This window comes from Leuciscus leuciscus (assembly GCF_965113295.1).
Source record: "Leuciscus leuciscus genome assembly, chromosome: 12".
NCBI lineage: Eukaryota > Metazoa > Chordata > Actinopteri > Cypriniformes > Leuciscidae > Leuciscus > Leuciscus leuciscus.
The window spans coordinates 19,625,749-19,639,140 of record NC_138736.1 but is presented as its reverse complement, the minus strand read 5'-3'; the positions used below and the strand labels follow the sequence as shown (position 1 = coordinate 19,639,140).

Sequence of the window (13,392 nt, the reverse complement as noted above, 5' to 3'; positions counted from 1 at the left end):
TAGCTTCCTTTAACATTGGACTGTTCTAACACAACCAAGTTCAAACTTGTGTGACCTTTCCAATGTAATGGAATTATACTGAACCTCTCAACAACATGAATGAGAGAGTGAAACTGTTGTAAAACAAGAATCAACATGGCCTAGGGTGAGACCTCTCCTCTAATACCAAACATAAAAACTGAAGGAGAGGACATATCGGCTGGATAAGAGGCATTCTAACGGGATTCAAAACAGCTGGAGCACATCACAATGGAACACAATCCCATCGTTTAAGGAAGCAGTTTTAATACTTACTTTTTCTAACTTGATACCCTATCATAAATGCTGCACATTGTGTGAGAGACAACAATGAGGTGAGTCATGAGGATATACACAATATACACTGACCAAATATAATATCGAGCGCATGTGTGGGTCAACAATTTAAAAATGTTGCTTTAAGAGGTGCCACACTTATAAGGCTCAAGATTTGGCTGGTTAGCATGGTGGCTTTTGAAACATGTGAAATACATTTTCTTTGCCTTTGAAGTCAAAACTTATTTTACTCACTAGTGGTTTTGGGCTGTGCACCTTTTGTGGTGCCACCAGCCCAAAAAAAAATCACAGTCATTGTCATGTTGGTTTGGCTTTTGATTTATGTTTTCATGTCTTATATTTTGTAATTTTGCCTCAGTTACGTCTCATGCTCCCTGTTTGACGTGCTTTTCTTGCTCCTCGTATTATCCTGCCATGTGCTCCCCTTGTGAATGTGTCATGATTTGATTGGTTGTTTCAGGTCATGTGTTTTTCAGTTCTGTTTTGTCATTGGTTCGTTGTCTTGATCATGCCCAGGTGTTTCTTGTTACTCATTAGTCTTTGTGTATAAATAGGCCTCATGTAACCGCTGTTTGGTAAGTCTATGTTTCTCAAGCCAAGTCTTTATTTGTTTAATGTTTGATCATGTTTGGGAAATAAAGCTGCACTTGGGTTCTATCAACTTGACTGCAGTGAACTCATTACAGTCATGAAGTAATTTTCCTGTAAAGTGATTCTATGGCATGTGTGACTCAGGTTATTGCCTGAAAACATTCTGTGGTCCATGAGTAAATATGGAAGATTTCAAATTGCTTCTGGGGGGCCCTGCACCAGACAAGCAGCTGCCATTGAGATTAATGAGAATGTTAATGGGTATCTCCAAGTACTATTGACCTATTAGTTTCACCATAAATCATAAACTGGATGTGAAAAGGGAATACTAAATATAATTCCTCAAGAAGATTAGGTATGGTTAGCTGTAAGTGAATTCTGTTTTCAGTGATGCATTATAAAAGGTACAGTTACAAATTAGAGATATACATAACACATGTTAAGTACAATTGCATTTTGTTTATAAATGCTCCTATAGAAGCCTGTTTCTGCCACTGAATAAAAAAACAAAGGTAATTGTGACTTATCTCACAATTTTTCTTCAACTCTTTTTTTTTTCAGAATTGCGAGATATAGACTCTGAATTCGTAGAAAAAAAAAAGAGTCAGAATTGCGAGTTTATATCTCACAATTATGACTTTTTTTTCTTGCAATTGTGAGTTTATACCCTGCAATTCTGACATAGTTACGCTGTTGCGAATTTATATCTTGCAGTTGTGAGAAAAAAGTCAGAATTACAAGATAAATAGTAGCAATTATCTTTTAAATTTGTATTATTCCGTGCTTCCATTTGTTCCATTACATTTTGAAAGGAACATTTATATTTCTCCCCTGATACATTTCCCTAGACATTTGTGTTTATAATACAGCTATATTGGTGAAAATGATAATCTTATCAGAAACAAAAAAGTGTGTTGTAGCAATTTTGGGTTGAGCTTTGTCGATATCCTACACTGCAAAATATTTCTTGAAATTAAGACATAAAAATATATATTTAGCAATATTTATCTTAAAACAACAGAAAATGTGCCAAAAGGGCATTAGTATCTTATGCAATTTTCTTCCCAAGGATACTTATCTTGTTTTAAAGATGTTTAGATATTCTACAAAAACAAAAAGGCTAATATTTTTGAAAAATATTTTACTTGACTGTTATTCAAGTATGACTTGTGTATATTTTTGTAACACTGCGCATAATGTAGAGATAAATGACATTTAATAATAAAATAAGTCCAACTCCTCTACACATTAAATAGGGCCGGGAAGTGCAATTGCCGCTGCTTAATTAAAAAGGAAGTGCACTGAATTTTAATGAGTTTTTTTTTTTTTTTTTTTGAAGGTCACATGTTTCCGACTTCCAGCAGTTTAAAGTCCTAAATATAGTTTTTCTAAGCTTGCTGCTTCATTAAGCAATAGCAGCTTATGACAATTTGGTCACACTTTAGTTTAGAGTCCAATTCTCACTTTTTGCTTTTAATTAACATGCATATTACTAGGATATTGGTTGTTTATTAGTACTTATAAAGCACAAATGGCTTATTCTGCATGAACATATTCTACATCTCTTAATCCTACCCAGTTCCTACCCTAAAATTAACAACTAACTTACTAATAAGCAATTATTAGGAGTTTATTGAGGCAAAAGTTGTATTGGACTGAAATTCCCTCATACACACTAACCTCCATCAGGAAGGGATCAGTCTTAGCAGATCGCCCGGTTGCCACACACTGAAATGTGGCGTTCTGCCCCGCATTCACCTCCACATCACCAAGTCTGGAGAAATGAGGCACTTTATCTGTGGAAAAAGAGAAGTAACAGTTATTACTATATTATCCAATTAAAACTCAAAAAGAACAGCAAAGTAAACACACACCTTATGAGATGCAAATTAATAATATAATATAATATAATATAATATAAAACTGCACACTCTATTAAAGGAATAGTTCACTTAAAAAAGAAAATCCTGTAGAAGAAAGACATTCATACAGGTTTGAAACAACTTGAGGGTGAGTAAATGATGACAGGATTTTCATTTTTAAGTGAACTATTCCTTTAAGCACATTTATTTCTAAAAATTTCGGCACAACAAGCCCCCTCATACCTTGACAAAGGCTACTTGTTGTGCCGAAACATTGGTAATAAATGTGCTTAAAAGAGTGTGCCATTGTTTTGTTTAATTATGTTTTGAGATCTTCAAGATTATTAATAAACTGCTCTTGGGTTCTTTATCATTTTCGTTCCACCTGAAATAAGTTTGGATATACTTATAGTAGTAGTTGTATCATTTATTTTCAATCATTCATTCATTTATTTATTTATTTTTTATTAATTATGTGTCGATATTTAGAATTATGAAACCTGAGGTTTTGTTCAATTTGGTGTAGAGACAAGTACTATCATCAATGTATTACTGTGGTACTTATTTATGGGAATAACAGGCAGTGCATAAATTATTACTATGTTAATAACATTATACTAAATACAAAAAAAAACAATGTTTCTGTACATAATAATTTAATGATCTTTGTGTGTGTGTGTGTGTGTGTGTGTGTGTGTGTGTTTCAATATTCTGATCTTAACCAACAGCGCATGTTCCCTGTAGTATTTGTTCCTTCTTAAATCTTTTTGGCCCTCGCAATCTTTCAATAAGGTGCAAAATAAAATGATTTATACCGTTTCCCCGGTTGTTATACAGTCCATTCATATCACTTATCTCTAAGCGTCATGTTTTGTCTTCATGCCCACGGAATGCCTCATTTGTTCTTATCTGCCTATGCTTGTCAGCTCAGCATCAAATCATTACTCGCTATGTTATCAAGAGCACCGGTGCCATAACATGACTGCACTTCACCTATTCCAGACACTTTGCAGAAAATACAAGCGTTGCCAGCTTAATTTTCCATCAGAGTGAATCTGAGCGAATGCGACCAATGCAAAACAAAAGAGACGGCCAGACGGGAGGCAGACGTTCAATTCCTATAAGCCTTCCATTTTTTCAGAGTATAATAATGAAAAGTCTCCAAGCGTTGAATGCTTAAACCACCATCTAAAGAAAAATCGGTTAAACTTATTTTAAAGTGTCTGTGTTACACTGTAAAATAAAGTGTTACCAAAAATTCTATAGCTTTTACCTAAAGACGGGTTCTTGAAAAGCCCTTTGTTTGCATTCACACAATGTGTCTCTTCAGTGGCCATCCAGCTCATCTATAATTGCATCAGTCTACTAACATGCCACTAATATCTGAAGTTCACGCAGTTTAATTATGGCTTTCTTATGGCAACGACTTAAAAAAGCCAGATGTGAATGGATACAATGAAATCTCAGTTTGTTCTGCCTGAGCGAGCTGCGAGGCCAGAGCTGTGGTGTTTTACTGTCTGTTTAATAGGTAACTTATAATTTGAAGCAAGATGTAGGTGGCTTAACTGCCATTTTTGTTGCTGTGATACCGTTTGAGTGTATTGGTTGCACTGATGCATTCCCTGTTATTGAATATAAGAGTAAAATAACATTGATTTTAAGAATGACTATTAAGTCTAGTGCCAAACAAACAAGATGGCAGCAATTTTCAGCGGAGAGTAAATCTTTGTTCCTCTACTTGCGAGTGTTTTCGCACTGCCGACACAGAACTTCAAGCTCCAATATAACAAGCCAGTAAACAATGTGCCGGATAGAGATAGGTTGGATGGTCCAATTTGAATTGAAATCACAAAAATATTGCAAACCATAACAATGTACCCCACATGTCTTGTTATTGTAGATAATATTTTGGAAAAATTGAGAGGACACTTACAATGTGTTCAAAATGTTACAATAACATTCAATAACAAAAAAATAACATTATATTATTGTAATCACATGGTGTTGTGTTAAACTTTTTTTTTTTTTTTTTTTTTTTTTTTTTTGCATGGGCTTGTTCAGTTGGATTAAATTTAAATTAGTATTTAGATTTTAGAAATACATTTAACTAGAAGATAATGACTTTTTAAAATTATTTTAAATTTCATTTTTGAAATCGAAACCCATTTGTTTGAAAAATGAACATTGCAAAAATTGTAATTTAAGGGACATTCGGACCATTTCATCAGAGCCATATAGTGCAACTGCGCCTCCAGTGACCCGAGTTCAATATCGATCCCACTCCTCTCTCTGTTTGGTCTCTACACTATACTATAAAGGTATAAAAAAGGCCAAAAATATAAATAACTTAAAAATAAAAAAAAGACAATCAAACTGGAACAGGATGCACAGAATATTTGTGAGGATACATTTTTGCTTTTCCATTATGGATAATATGATTTTTCTGAAGAAAATTGTAGAGAAAGTAACTGTCGGACTGTTAGCATGAAACACTCCCTGAGAAGTTGCACTAAATGCATTCTCTTTAACAAAGACACTACAGCCATCAATTCAGCGTTTTCATCTACATATTTTTTAATGACAATGTTGACCATCTTACTGTTGTTTCCATCATCTCTTGACGTGATCAAGGTAAAACTTTTTAAAACATCTCAAATTACTTTACATTCCAACTGACCTCTGTACTTCTGTTTTTGAATGGAAGAACACCTCATTTGTGAAAGGTCTTCGAGAAACCACTGGTGTCTTGTTGACATGAACCTGAACTTTTATTTGAGGCTGAATAGTTGTTCAGACATTCAGACTAGCCACTGTCTAGCCTATTTAGAAAATATCCGTAAAGCAAACAAGGGAAATGTAGGACAGACAAGCCTGGTTGTGATTCCAGCGGCATAATTTCGCTCTAGTTCTGGAACTGTGTGGTATCTGAGCAAAAACCTCACAGTGCTGCCTTTGGCAAGAGCACAGGATTCTGGGTAAACACAATGGCCTGTTTCTTTGTCACAATGTCTCTATAGTTCATTGACATCCTAAATCTGGCCACTGATCAGTGAATCTGAAACTGCTTAATAGAATCCTCCCATAATCCATATTCCTTCTCTTTTTATTTCTGTTTACCAAATTCTTAGAAGTGTATTTATGTTGGTTTCTTATGCTTAAAAACATGTTTTATATAATTTCAACAAAATTGTTGGACCAAAATCATCAATGGAAAAATGTATCACCATCCTTTCCCAGTTGATTAATCACAGTGCATTAACACATTTTTTTTTTTTTTTTTTTGGAACTGAAACATTGTTTACATTATGCAAAATAATGCACTCTACCATAACCTAATCTAATAAAATATTCACTAATTTGCACACATTTCCAGAACATAAACACTGGATTAAGCCAGGTTCAAAAATCTTTCTTTTTTCTTCATCATTTAGTTGACATATTTTGAGATAACGTTTTTTTTTATAGGGAGAATTTTGGATAACTCTTGGATAACGTTTGGATAACGTTTATAAATCCATAAATCAGAAAATAATGTTAACATTCAGAAAAAAAACCCACCATATACCTGAATTTAGAAAAAAATAAAAATTGTATACATCAGGCACAATGTTAAACGAACAAACCCTTCTGTAAAATATAGATAAAACTGCAAAGTTTGAAAAAACGGCCTTTAAAGTTATATTGTAATTGAAATCTAGAGATGTAAATAGAAAGAAAATGTATATTTTCTTTCAACTAAAAGAAGACATGTTTTGGAAGCAAGTTAGCACAGAATATAAAAACTGAACAGGGAGGGGAAAAAAAGGTTTGCCTGTAGCGTCTTGCCTTAATGCAATAAAATATTGTCTTTACAAATTGAATATATGTGACTACATATCTTAATCTTTATTTAAGACAAAATATATTGTTTACAAATGTCATGCATTTTTCAGTCATGGAGATTGTTTCTTGTAGGTATTCCATATAACATTTGAAAATGGTACTACTCTTGCAAATGTATTATATTTGCATAAAACTTACTGACCTTTGAACAAAGTCATGGGGGTCTACAGGGATCTTCTATATTATGCATTTTTTTCTTTTTTATTATTTGTCCTTACTTTGTTCTTACGTGTAAACAAATTTTGATTTGGTGGCAAAAGTATTTTTAATGTTAATAATAAAACTGTTTTACTACTTTTCAAACAACAAACAAAAAAACATTTAGAATGTATTTAGAATTAAAGAGAAGGCTTACGCAAAACAAGAAAAAGCTAGTCCATTCTAAAGTTAGCGATTCGAGGCTTGTTGCACCTGACTTTTTGGCCTTGTTTACACTGTCAGTGAAATCTGACCCAATTCCGATTTTTTGCTCATATGTGACACAGATCGGATGTGTTCTATGACAGTGTAAACAGGAAAAAAACGGATGCGTTCGGATATTTCGAAATCGGTTTCAGGCCTCGTTCATATGTGGAAATAAATCAGATATAAATCGGACATGAAGCGCATCTGCAAAGGTACAGAATGGCCTGACAAAACGTTGTGTTGTCGTAGGAGAGGAATGTGGACACACGTTGACACAACATATCAAAGGTTGGCTTGCTCATCCAAAAATTTCGGACCCACTGCTCCTCGTTAAAGCCCGCCACGATCTCATGAAAGTGCGTATCTATAGCACAAATTTTATTTCTCGTGCCATTTACGCCAAAAATAGTTTTTGCGTGCATATGATACGCAGTTTTCACGTGGATACGATATGCACTTTATGGCGTGTAATACGCACACACTCCACACCCCTAATCCTACCCAAGGGGTTTACAGTGCATATCATACACACACAAATTATTTTTGGCGTATAAATGGAACGAGAAATAAAATTAGTGGTAGCCTATAGATACGCACTTTCATGAGATTGTGTTGTACATGTATGTTCCCACCAGTCTGAGATCTCTCTCGCACACAATAACCGAAGCATGCGCAGGCTGCAATGATGGCCCTTTTCGTCCTCCTCCGCCTCAAAATCATGGTGATGTTTGGCGAACTTCGCATATATCGCAAAGCTAGCATCAAGCATATTTTGCGTTCGTCCATCTGTGAAGAACCCCCTTTAAGCATGCGCAACGTTTCAGATAGTATGTCAAGTGTAAACACATGGATCGGATATGGGTCACAGTTGAAAGGACGTGTAAACGGACGATAAAAAAAAACGGATATACAGGCAACAAATCAGAATTGGGCATCAAGACCTGCAGTGTAAACGAGGCCCTTTGTCCCAAAAAATCATCAATTGTGTGGTTTCATTACGATTGTTTTACTGCTCCCGATGGATTTGGAGCCTCCCTGACTCTTGATCGGGATACAGCTAATGAGAGCGAACAAGCTTCACCGACTGGATGTTACGTGCTTTTGTTCTGCGTGGTTAAGATTTGAAAATTGTCTAGTGTGTCCCAGGCTTAGTCAAGCAAAATTCAAGGATTTGACAGATTTTGTTGGGTGAAAACACATGTGGAGTAAACAACCAGAAACAAACACAAAAATGTGAAGAGTGTGAACGCCTAAGGTTGGGCTGTCTGATATTGTATAAGACTGCCACGCAGCCTTTGTGAATGTGTGTGTGTGTGTGTGTGTGTGTGTGTGTGTGTGTGATATCTGTTGGGCGGCTCCATCTGCAGAGGACCACAGTGATCTGGTTTTTGTGAAACCTGTCTCCATGGAGACAGTCTTTCACCCTGACCCTGGGACAGGTTCTTCACTCCATTGTCATTCAAGTCGACAAATGCTTGTTGCTTGAGGTCAGGTTTTTTATTTTATTTTATTTTATTTATTTATTTTTTGCAGTAAGGGACTCTGGGTGAGTTTTTCAGAGAGAAACAGTGCTTCTGAGGTGAGCCGGACTGTCTTGAACAAGCTTTTCTTGAACAAGTCTTGAGCTAGATTTTCTCAGAAACACCCTCATCTATTCATGAGGATTATACTTTAGGTAATGCACTGCCAGTTGAAAGTGCAGATGTAATTACATACGCTACTACTGTCTGAACTATCAAGGTGTTTCAAAACCTAGTTGCTCTGTCTACACAAGCAATATCTTCAAATCACCGAACTTCTTAAGTGATTGATTTGAAATGTGTGCCACACAAATGTGATGTTTGCATATATTAATATACATTTTTAGGTATAATAATTCAGTTTAGGTTACACTTTATTTTAGGGTGATGTTGTGACAGTAATTATACAAGTACTGAGTAATATCAGTTAACTACATAGGGTTAGGCTGAGGGTTTTGTTTAGGGTTAGTTGCTTGTAATTATGCAAAATTTGCTTTTATTGCTATAGTAATTAGTTGGATTTTAAATGATTGTTTGATTACACTTTTATTAAGGTGTCCTTGTTACAGTGTAATTATATATTTACGTATAGCTGAGTAATATAAATTAACAACATGTACTTACTATAAGGTAGGGTTAGGAATAGGGTTTGGTTTAGGGTTAGTTCCTTGTATTTATGCATAATTACTACGGAAAGTACATATACAGTATGTAACAAGGACACTGTAAAAATAAAGTGTTACAGATTGTTTTATAGTATTATTTTATTAATAACTGCATAATAATAACTGCAGATTAATAAAGTACAACTACAGTAGTTGATTTAGTAGTTGTAAACATGCATACTACTTGCAAGCAAGCAAGAAAAATAATGTCATGTCAGGGAACATAGTGATCAGTTAGCAATTTATTTTAGGTTTGCAGAGACTGTCAGCAGTTCTTGCCATGTTTCCAATTGGTCTCCATCAGCAGTGTGTAAATTTGGCAAACTGAGCATCATCTTCCTGTCTCTAAAGTTCACTGTTACTGTACTAATACACCCCAACAGTACGGAATCCGGAAAATTGCAAAAGTAGATATATCTCTTAAAATGCTGAAAGCATGGCCATCTGTTATCAGTAAATTTATTTTTCCCATCCATAATGTGTTACTACATTATGGATGGGATGATTGAAAATCATATTTCATATGTTACAAAAACAGCCTTTTTCCACCTTAGAAACATTGCTAAGCTACGTAATATGCTATCAGTTTCTGATGCAGAAAAGTTAGTTCATGCATTCATGACCTCGAGACTGGATTACTGTAATGCCTTATTAGCTGGTTGTCCTGCATCCTCAATAAACAAGCTACAGTTAGTCCAAAATGCCGCCGCTAGAGTTCTTACGAGATCAAGAAAATATGATCATATAACACCGATTTTATCATCACTGCATTGGTTACCTATAAAGTTCCGTATTAATTACAAGGTATTGCTACTGACTTATAAAGCCCAAAACTCTGGAATAGTCTTCCTGATACTGTTCGTTGCTCAGACTCGCTCTCCCAGTTTAAAACTAGATTAACCCTTTCACACGTAAGTTTAAAATATTCTGACTGACCCCCCAGCGTGAGTTTTTCAAGGCGACCGTTATTTAGAATGTGTCACTTTATGGTTTCCGTGGTGACGCGTCATTGATTGTCACGTGACACACCGCAGCAACAACAGAGCTGAATGAATGATGATCTGCTTTTATGTCATTTTTCCTTTTTTTTTCAAAATATTCACAAATTTGTTAGATATGGCATGAAATATCTGATATTCCGGTTGTCAAATATATGCAAGTGGAAGTGTTTTGTTGTTTAAACACATTTATAACGATCGCGTTAGTTCAGCTGTATTCGCGATGGGCGCCGCCATGTTAGTTTGTGCCGCAGACGCGCAGTTCAGAGAATCGGATCTGTTGGATTTACAACACGTTAATTCATCCACTTCTCCCGAAATACATACAAGTAAGTGGCAGATCAACTGGGAGAAGAATAGAGTAAACTTTAAAGTTACTTACACAATGTGTATCTGATATGAATAAAACGAATTATAATGGAAAGGATTATTATTGCCTCTTCCTTTGACATCAGTGTGTATTTTACGAACTGTAATGTATTGTTTTTTTAGTACTTATATGTCTGGAACCTAAAATAAACATTATGTGGTTGAAAACACTGAAAAGTTGTGATATATGACAGCTCTGAGCGCGCCTGTCTCTGGCTCAGCGCCAGCCAACGCGCGAAAGCACATTTGAATTTAGCAGTTGATCACGTGATGCACTGACCGTTCTAATCACACCGGTGTGATCGTACGCTCCAGGGACCAGCTTAGACTGATCACACCGGTGTGATCGTACGTGCGAAAGGGTTAAAGTCGCATCTCTTCAGCCAGGCATTCATATAATCCCACAGTTCAAACTACAATCCGGCCTCTAGCTCATAAATGCCAGAGGAGAACTGGCCCCCGACTGAGCCTGGGTTCTCCCAAGGTTTTTTTTCTCCATTAGGTCACCTGATGGAGTTTTAGGACACCATTAGGTCACTTGATGGAGTTTTTCGGTTCCTTGCCACTGTTGCCTTTGGTTTGCTCAGCTGGGGATATTTTGGGGATATTTAATTTAATTTTATCAATCAATAAATTCCTCTTGAAACAAACTTTGTTGTATTATTTAAATGTAATACTGTGAAGCTGCTTTGATACAATCTGTATTGTGAAAAGCGCTATACAAATAAACTTGACTTGACTTGACTACTAGCTAAATCTCAGAGTTCATTTGGTCTGATTTCATCCTGGTATGCTTTGGCAATCATTTTAATGTTTGTGGATTATTGTTTTCTTTTCAGGATATTTGATGAATAGAAAATTACAAATAACTGAATTTATTTGATATAAAATAATATATATAAAAAGTAAAAGTCTTTATTGTCATGCATTGTTTCTGAATAAAAATTGTAATTTTTTTTTTCATTTTTTTTTTTCAGATTCCTAAGGAATTGTGATTATCCAGTGCCAGTGTCTTTAAGTGGAGCTGTCCGTGGTGCTGATCACTTAGAGCCCTGTCTACATTATTTAAATCTGGGCAGACGGCAATGATTTTAGTGCTATCACAGAAAGTTTTTTTCTAATGTGTAAGGAAGAAATTGCAGGAAAATCAATTGTAAGGTTATTGCACATTCCAGAGCTTCGGGTGTTTGTTTTTTTCAAATGCAGTAATAAAGCTTTTATCAGCCTAAAACAGCATTTTGAACAGAGAGCTTTTAAACTGTCTAGGGCTGTATTTGCCCAAAATGATCATGAAAACCATTGCCACCAATGTTGTCCACGGTCAACTTACTCACGTTACTTATGGGAGATGCAGCCCAGGTGTCAAACAGAACTTGATCTACTGACAAAACTAGAAAATGTAATTAACTTTCATCTCAAAAGATTTGTGGGATGGTTATGCGCCCAAGTGTTGTAGACCTAGAGTGCTTGTTCAAATCATTAACCCTAAATATAAGTAATAGTAATAGCAGGGTTTTTCCACTAATGAGCAAAGTTTTGTTAAATTATCACCACAATGTCTCTTTCTCTTCTTGTAAGAGCGTCTCTGCACTCATGCAGAACAAATGACCTCTCTAAATATACAAAAAAGCTCAACACTGGGCTTACAAACTTGGGTAAAAAGACTTTGTGCGTCTGTTTCTGGAGCATTTGCAATTACGTTCTTGCTGTGGGGTGTAAAATTGAAATGCAGGAGGCCTACAGTCGACTCCATCAAATTAAAGCAGCCCACAAACTGAGTCTCACAATTCAACAGCACGATCCCCATCCGCATACAATCTCCTTTCTCCAGCATTCCTGTCAGCATGACTGCACTGCATTTCCCAGAAGTCAGCAGGTAGTGAGACCCACAGTGGGTTGTGGCTCCGAGTGCCCCAGTCCAAACTACTGGAGCAGAATTATGCGGTGCCCACTAACACAAACTTCCAGCAGAGCTAATGGAGTGTCAGCAGGTGAGTGAGGACATGGGACGAGTGAGAAGAGAAAAAAATAACAGAGCAGAGATGGACACAGGAGATTCACTCTTATTCACACCTGAGTGAAGCAACAGATTAAGTAGCAGCACACAGGGCACAAAAGCCAAAGAGAGAAGCCCTTTTTTCTTTCTTCTCCCCCCAGAAAATAAATAAATCTGAGACGGTGACCGCTGGGACAGAGAGATAGAGTGATGTATGGACAAAAAGGTCAGCCGCAGGAAGTGGATGTGAGCAAGAACAAGAGAAATGGAAGGAAAAGTGTCAGTGGATAATTGTCTTTCATGATGGCTATTCAGATCAAAAGTAAGTACCCCGAGACTCTGATGAGAGGAAATGGCCACCTTTGTTCCTCAATCTGGGTGGGCCAACCTGGTCATACGCCCCCCTCTAGGCTGGAAAAGGTCAGTGAGAATGTGTTTTTTTTTATGTCTGTAGAGGAACAGAACTTACAGCAGGGGTAGTTTAACAGCACTATATCATCCAGGGCGATGTATCCCTTCTGCTCGGATGAGACTGTGGCTTCAAATACGATCTGCAAGGGAAGATATGAAAAAGTGAGTTGAAAAGAAACAAACAAGGTAAGGCAAAGGGCACAAAACGTTTTAACAGTTTTGTGTTACAGTAACGTTTTAAATAACCTTTATAGAATTTTTACCTAAAACAATTATAATGTGAACAAGACATAATGGCTCAGCCTGCTAAGAGCAGGGCTTGAACGGATGACAGTCTCTCAAACAAGGACATCTCTTAAAGCCAGGGAGCTCGGATCT

General features: G+C 36.2%; 1 protein-coding gene across 8 annotated transcripts in view; it reads right to left on the bottom strand.

Moving 5' to 3' along the window:
* Positions 1-13,392, bottom strand: part of ptprua (protein tyrosine phosphatase receptor type Ua) — a 309,103-nt gene that overhangs the window by 137,722 nt on the left and 157,989 nt on the right. For all 8 annotated transcript variants that reach the window (XM_082186689.1, XM_082186692.1, XM_082186690.1 and 5 more), the window contains exons 4-5: positions 13,073-13,154; positions 2,587-2,702 (exon numbers count right to left, since the gene is read on the bottom strand). In XM_082186689.1, coding sequence (XP_082042815.1) covers positions 2,587-2,702; positions 13,073-13,154 — 198 coding nt within the window. The remainder of the gene's footprint in view (positions 1-2,586; positions 2,703-13,072; positions 13,155-13,392) is intronic.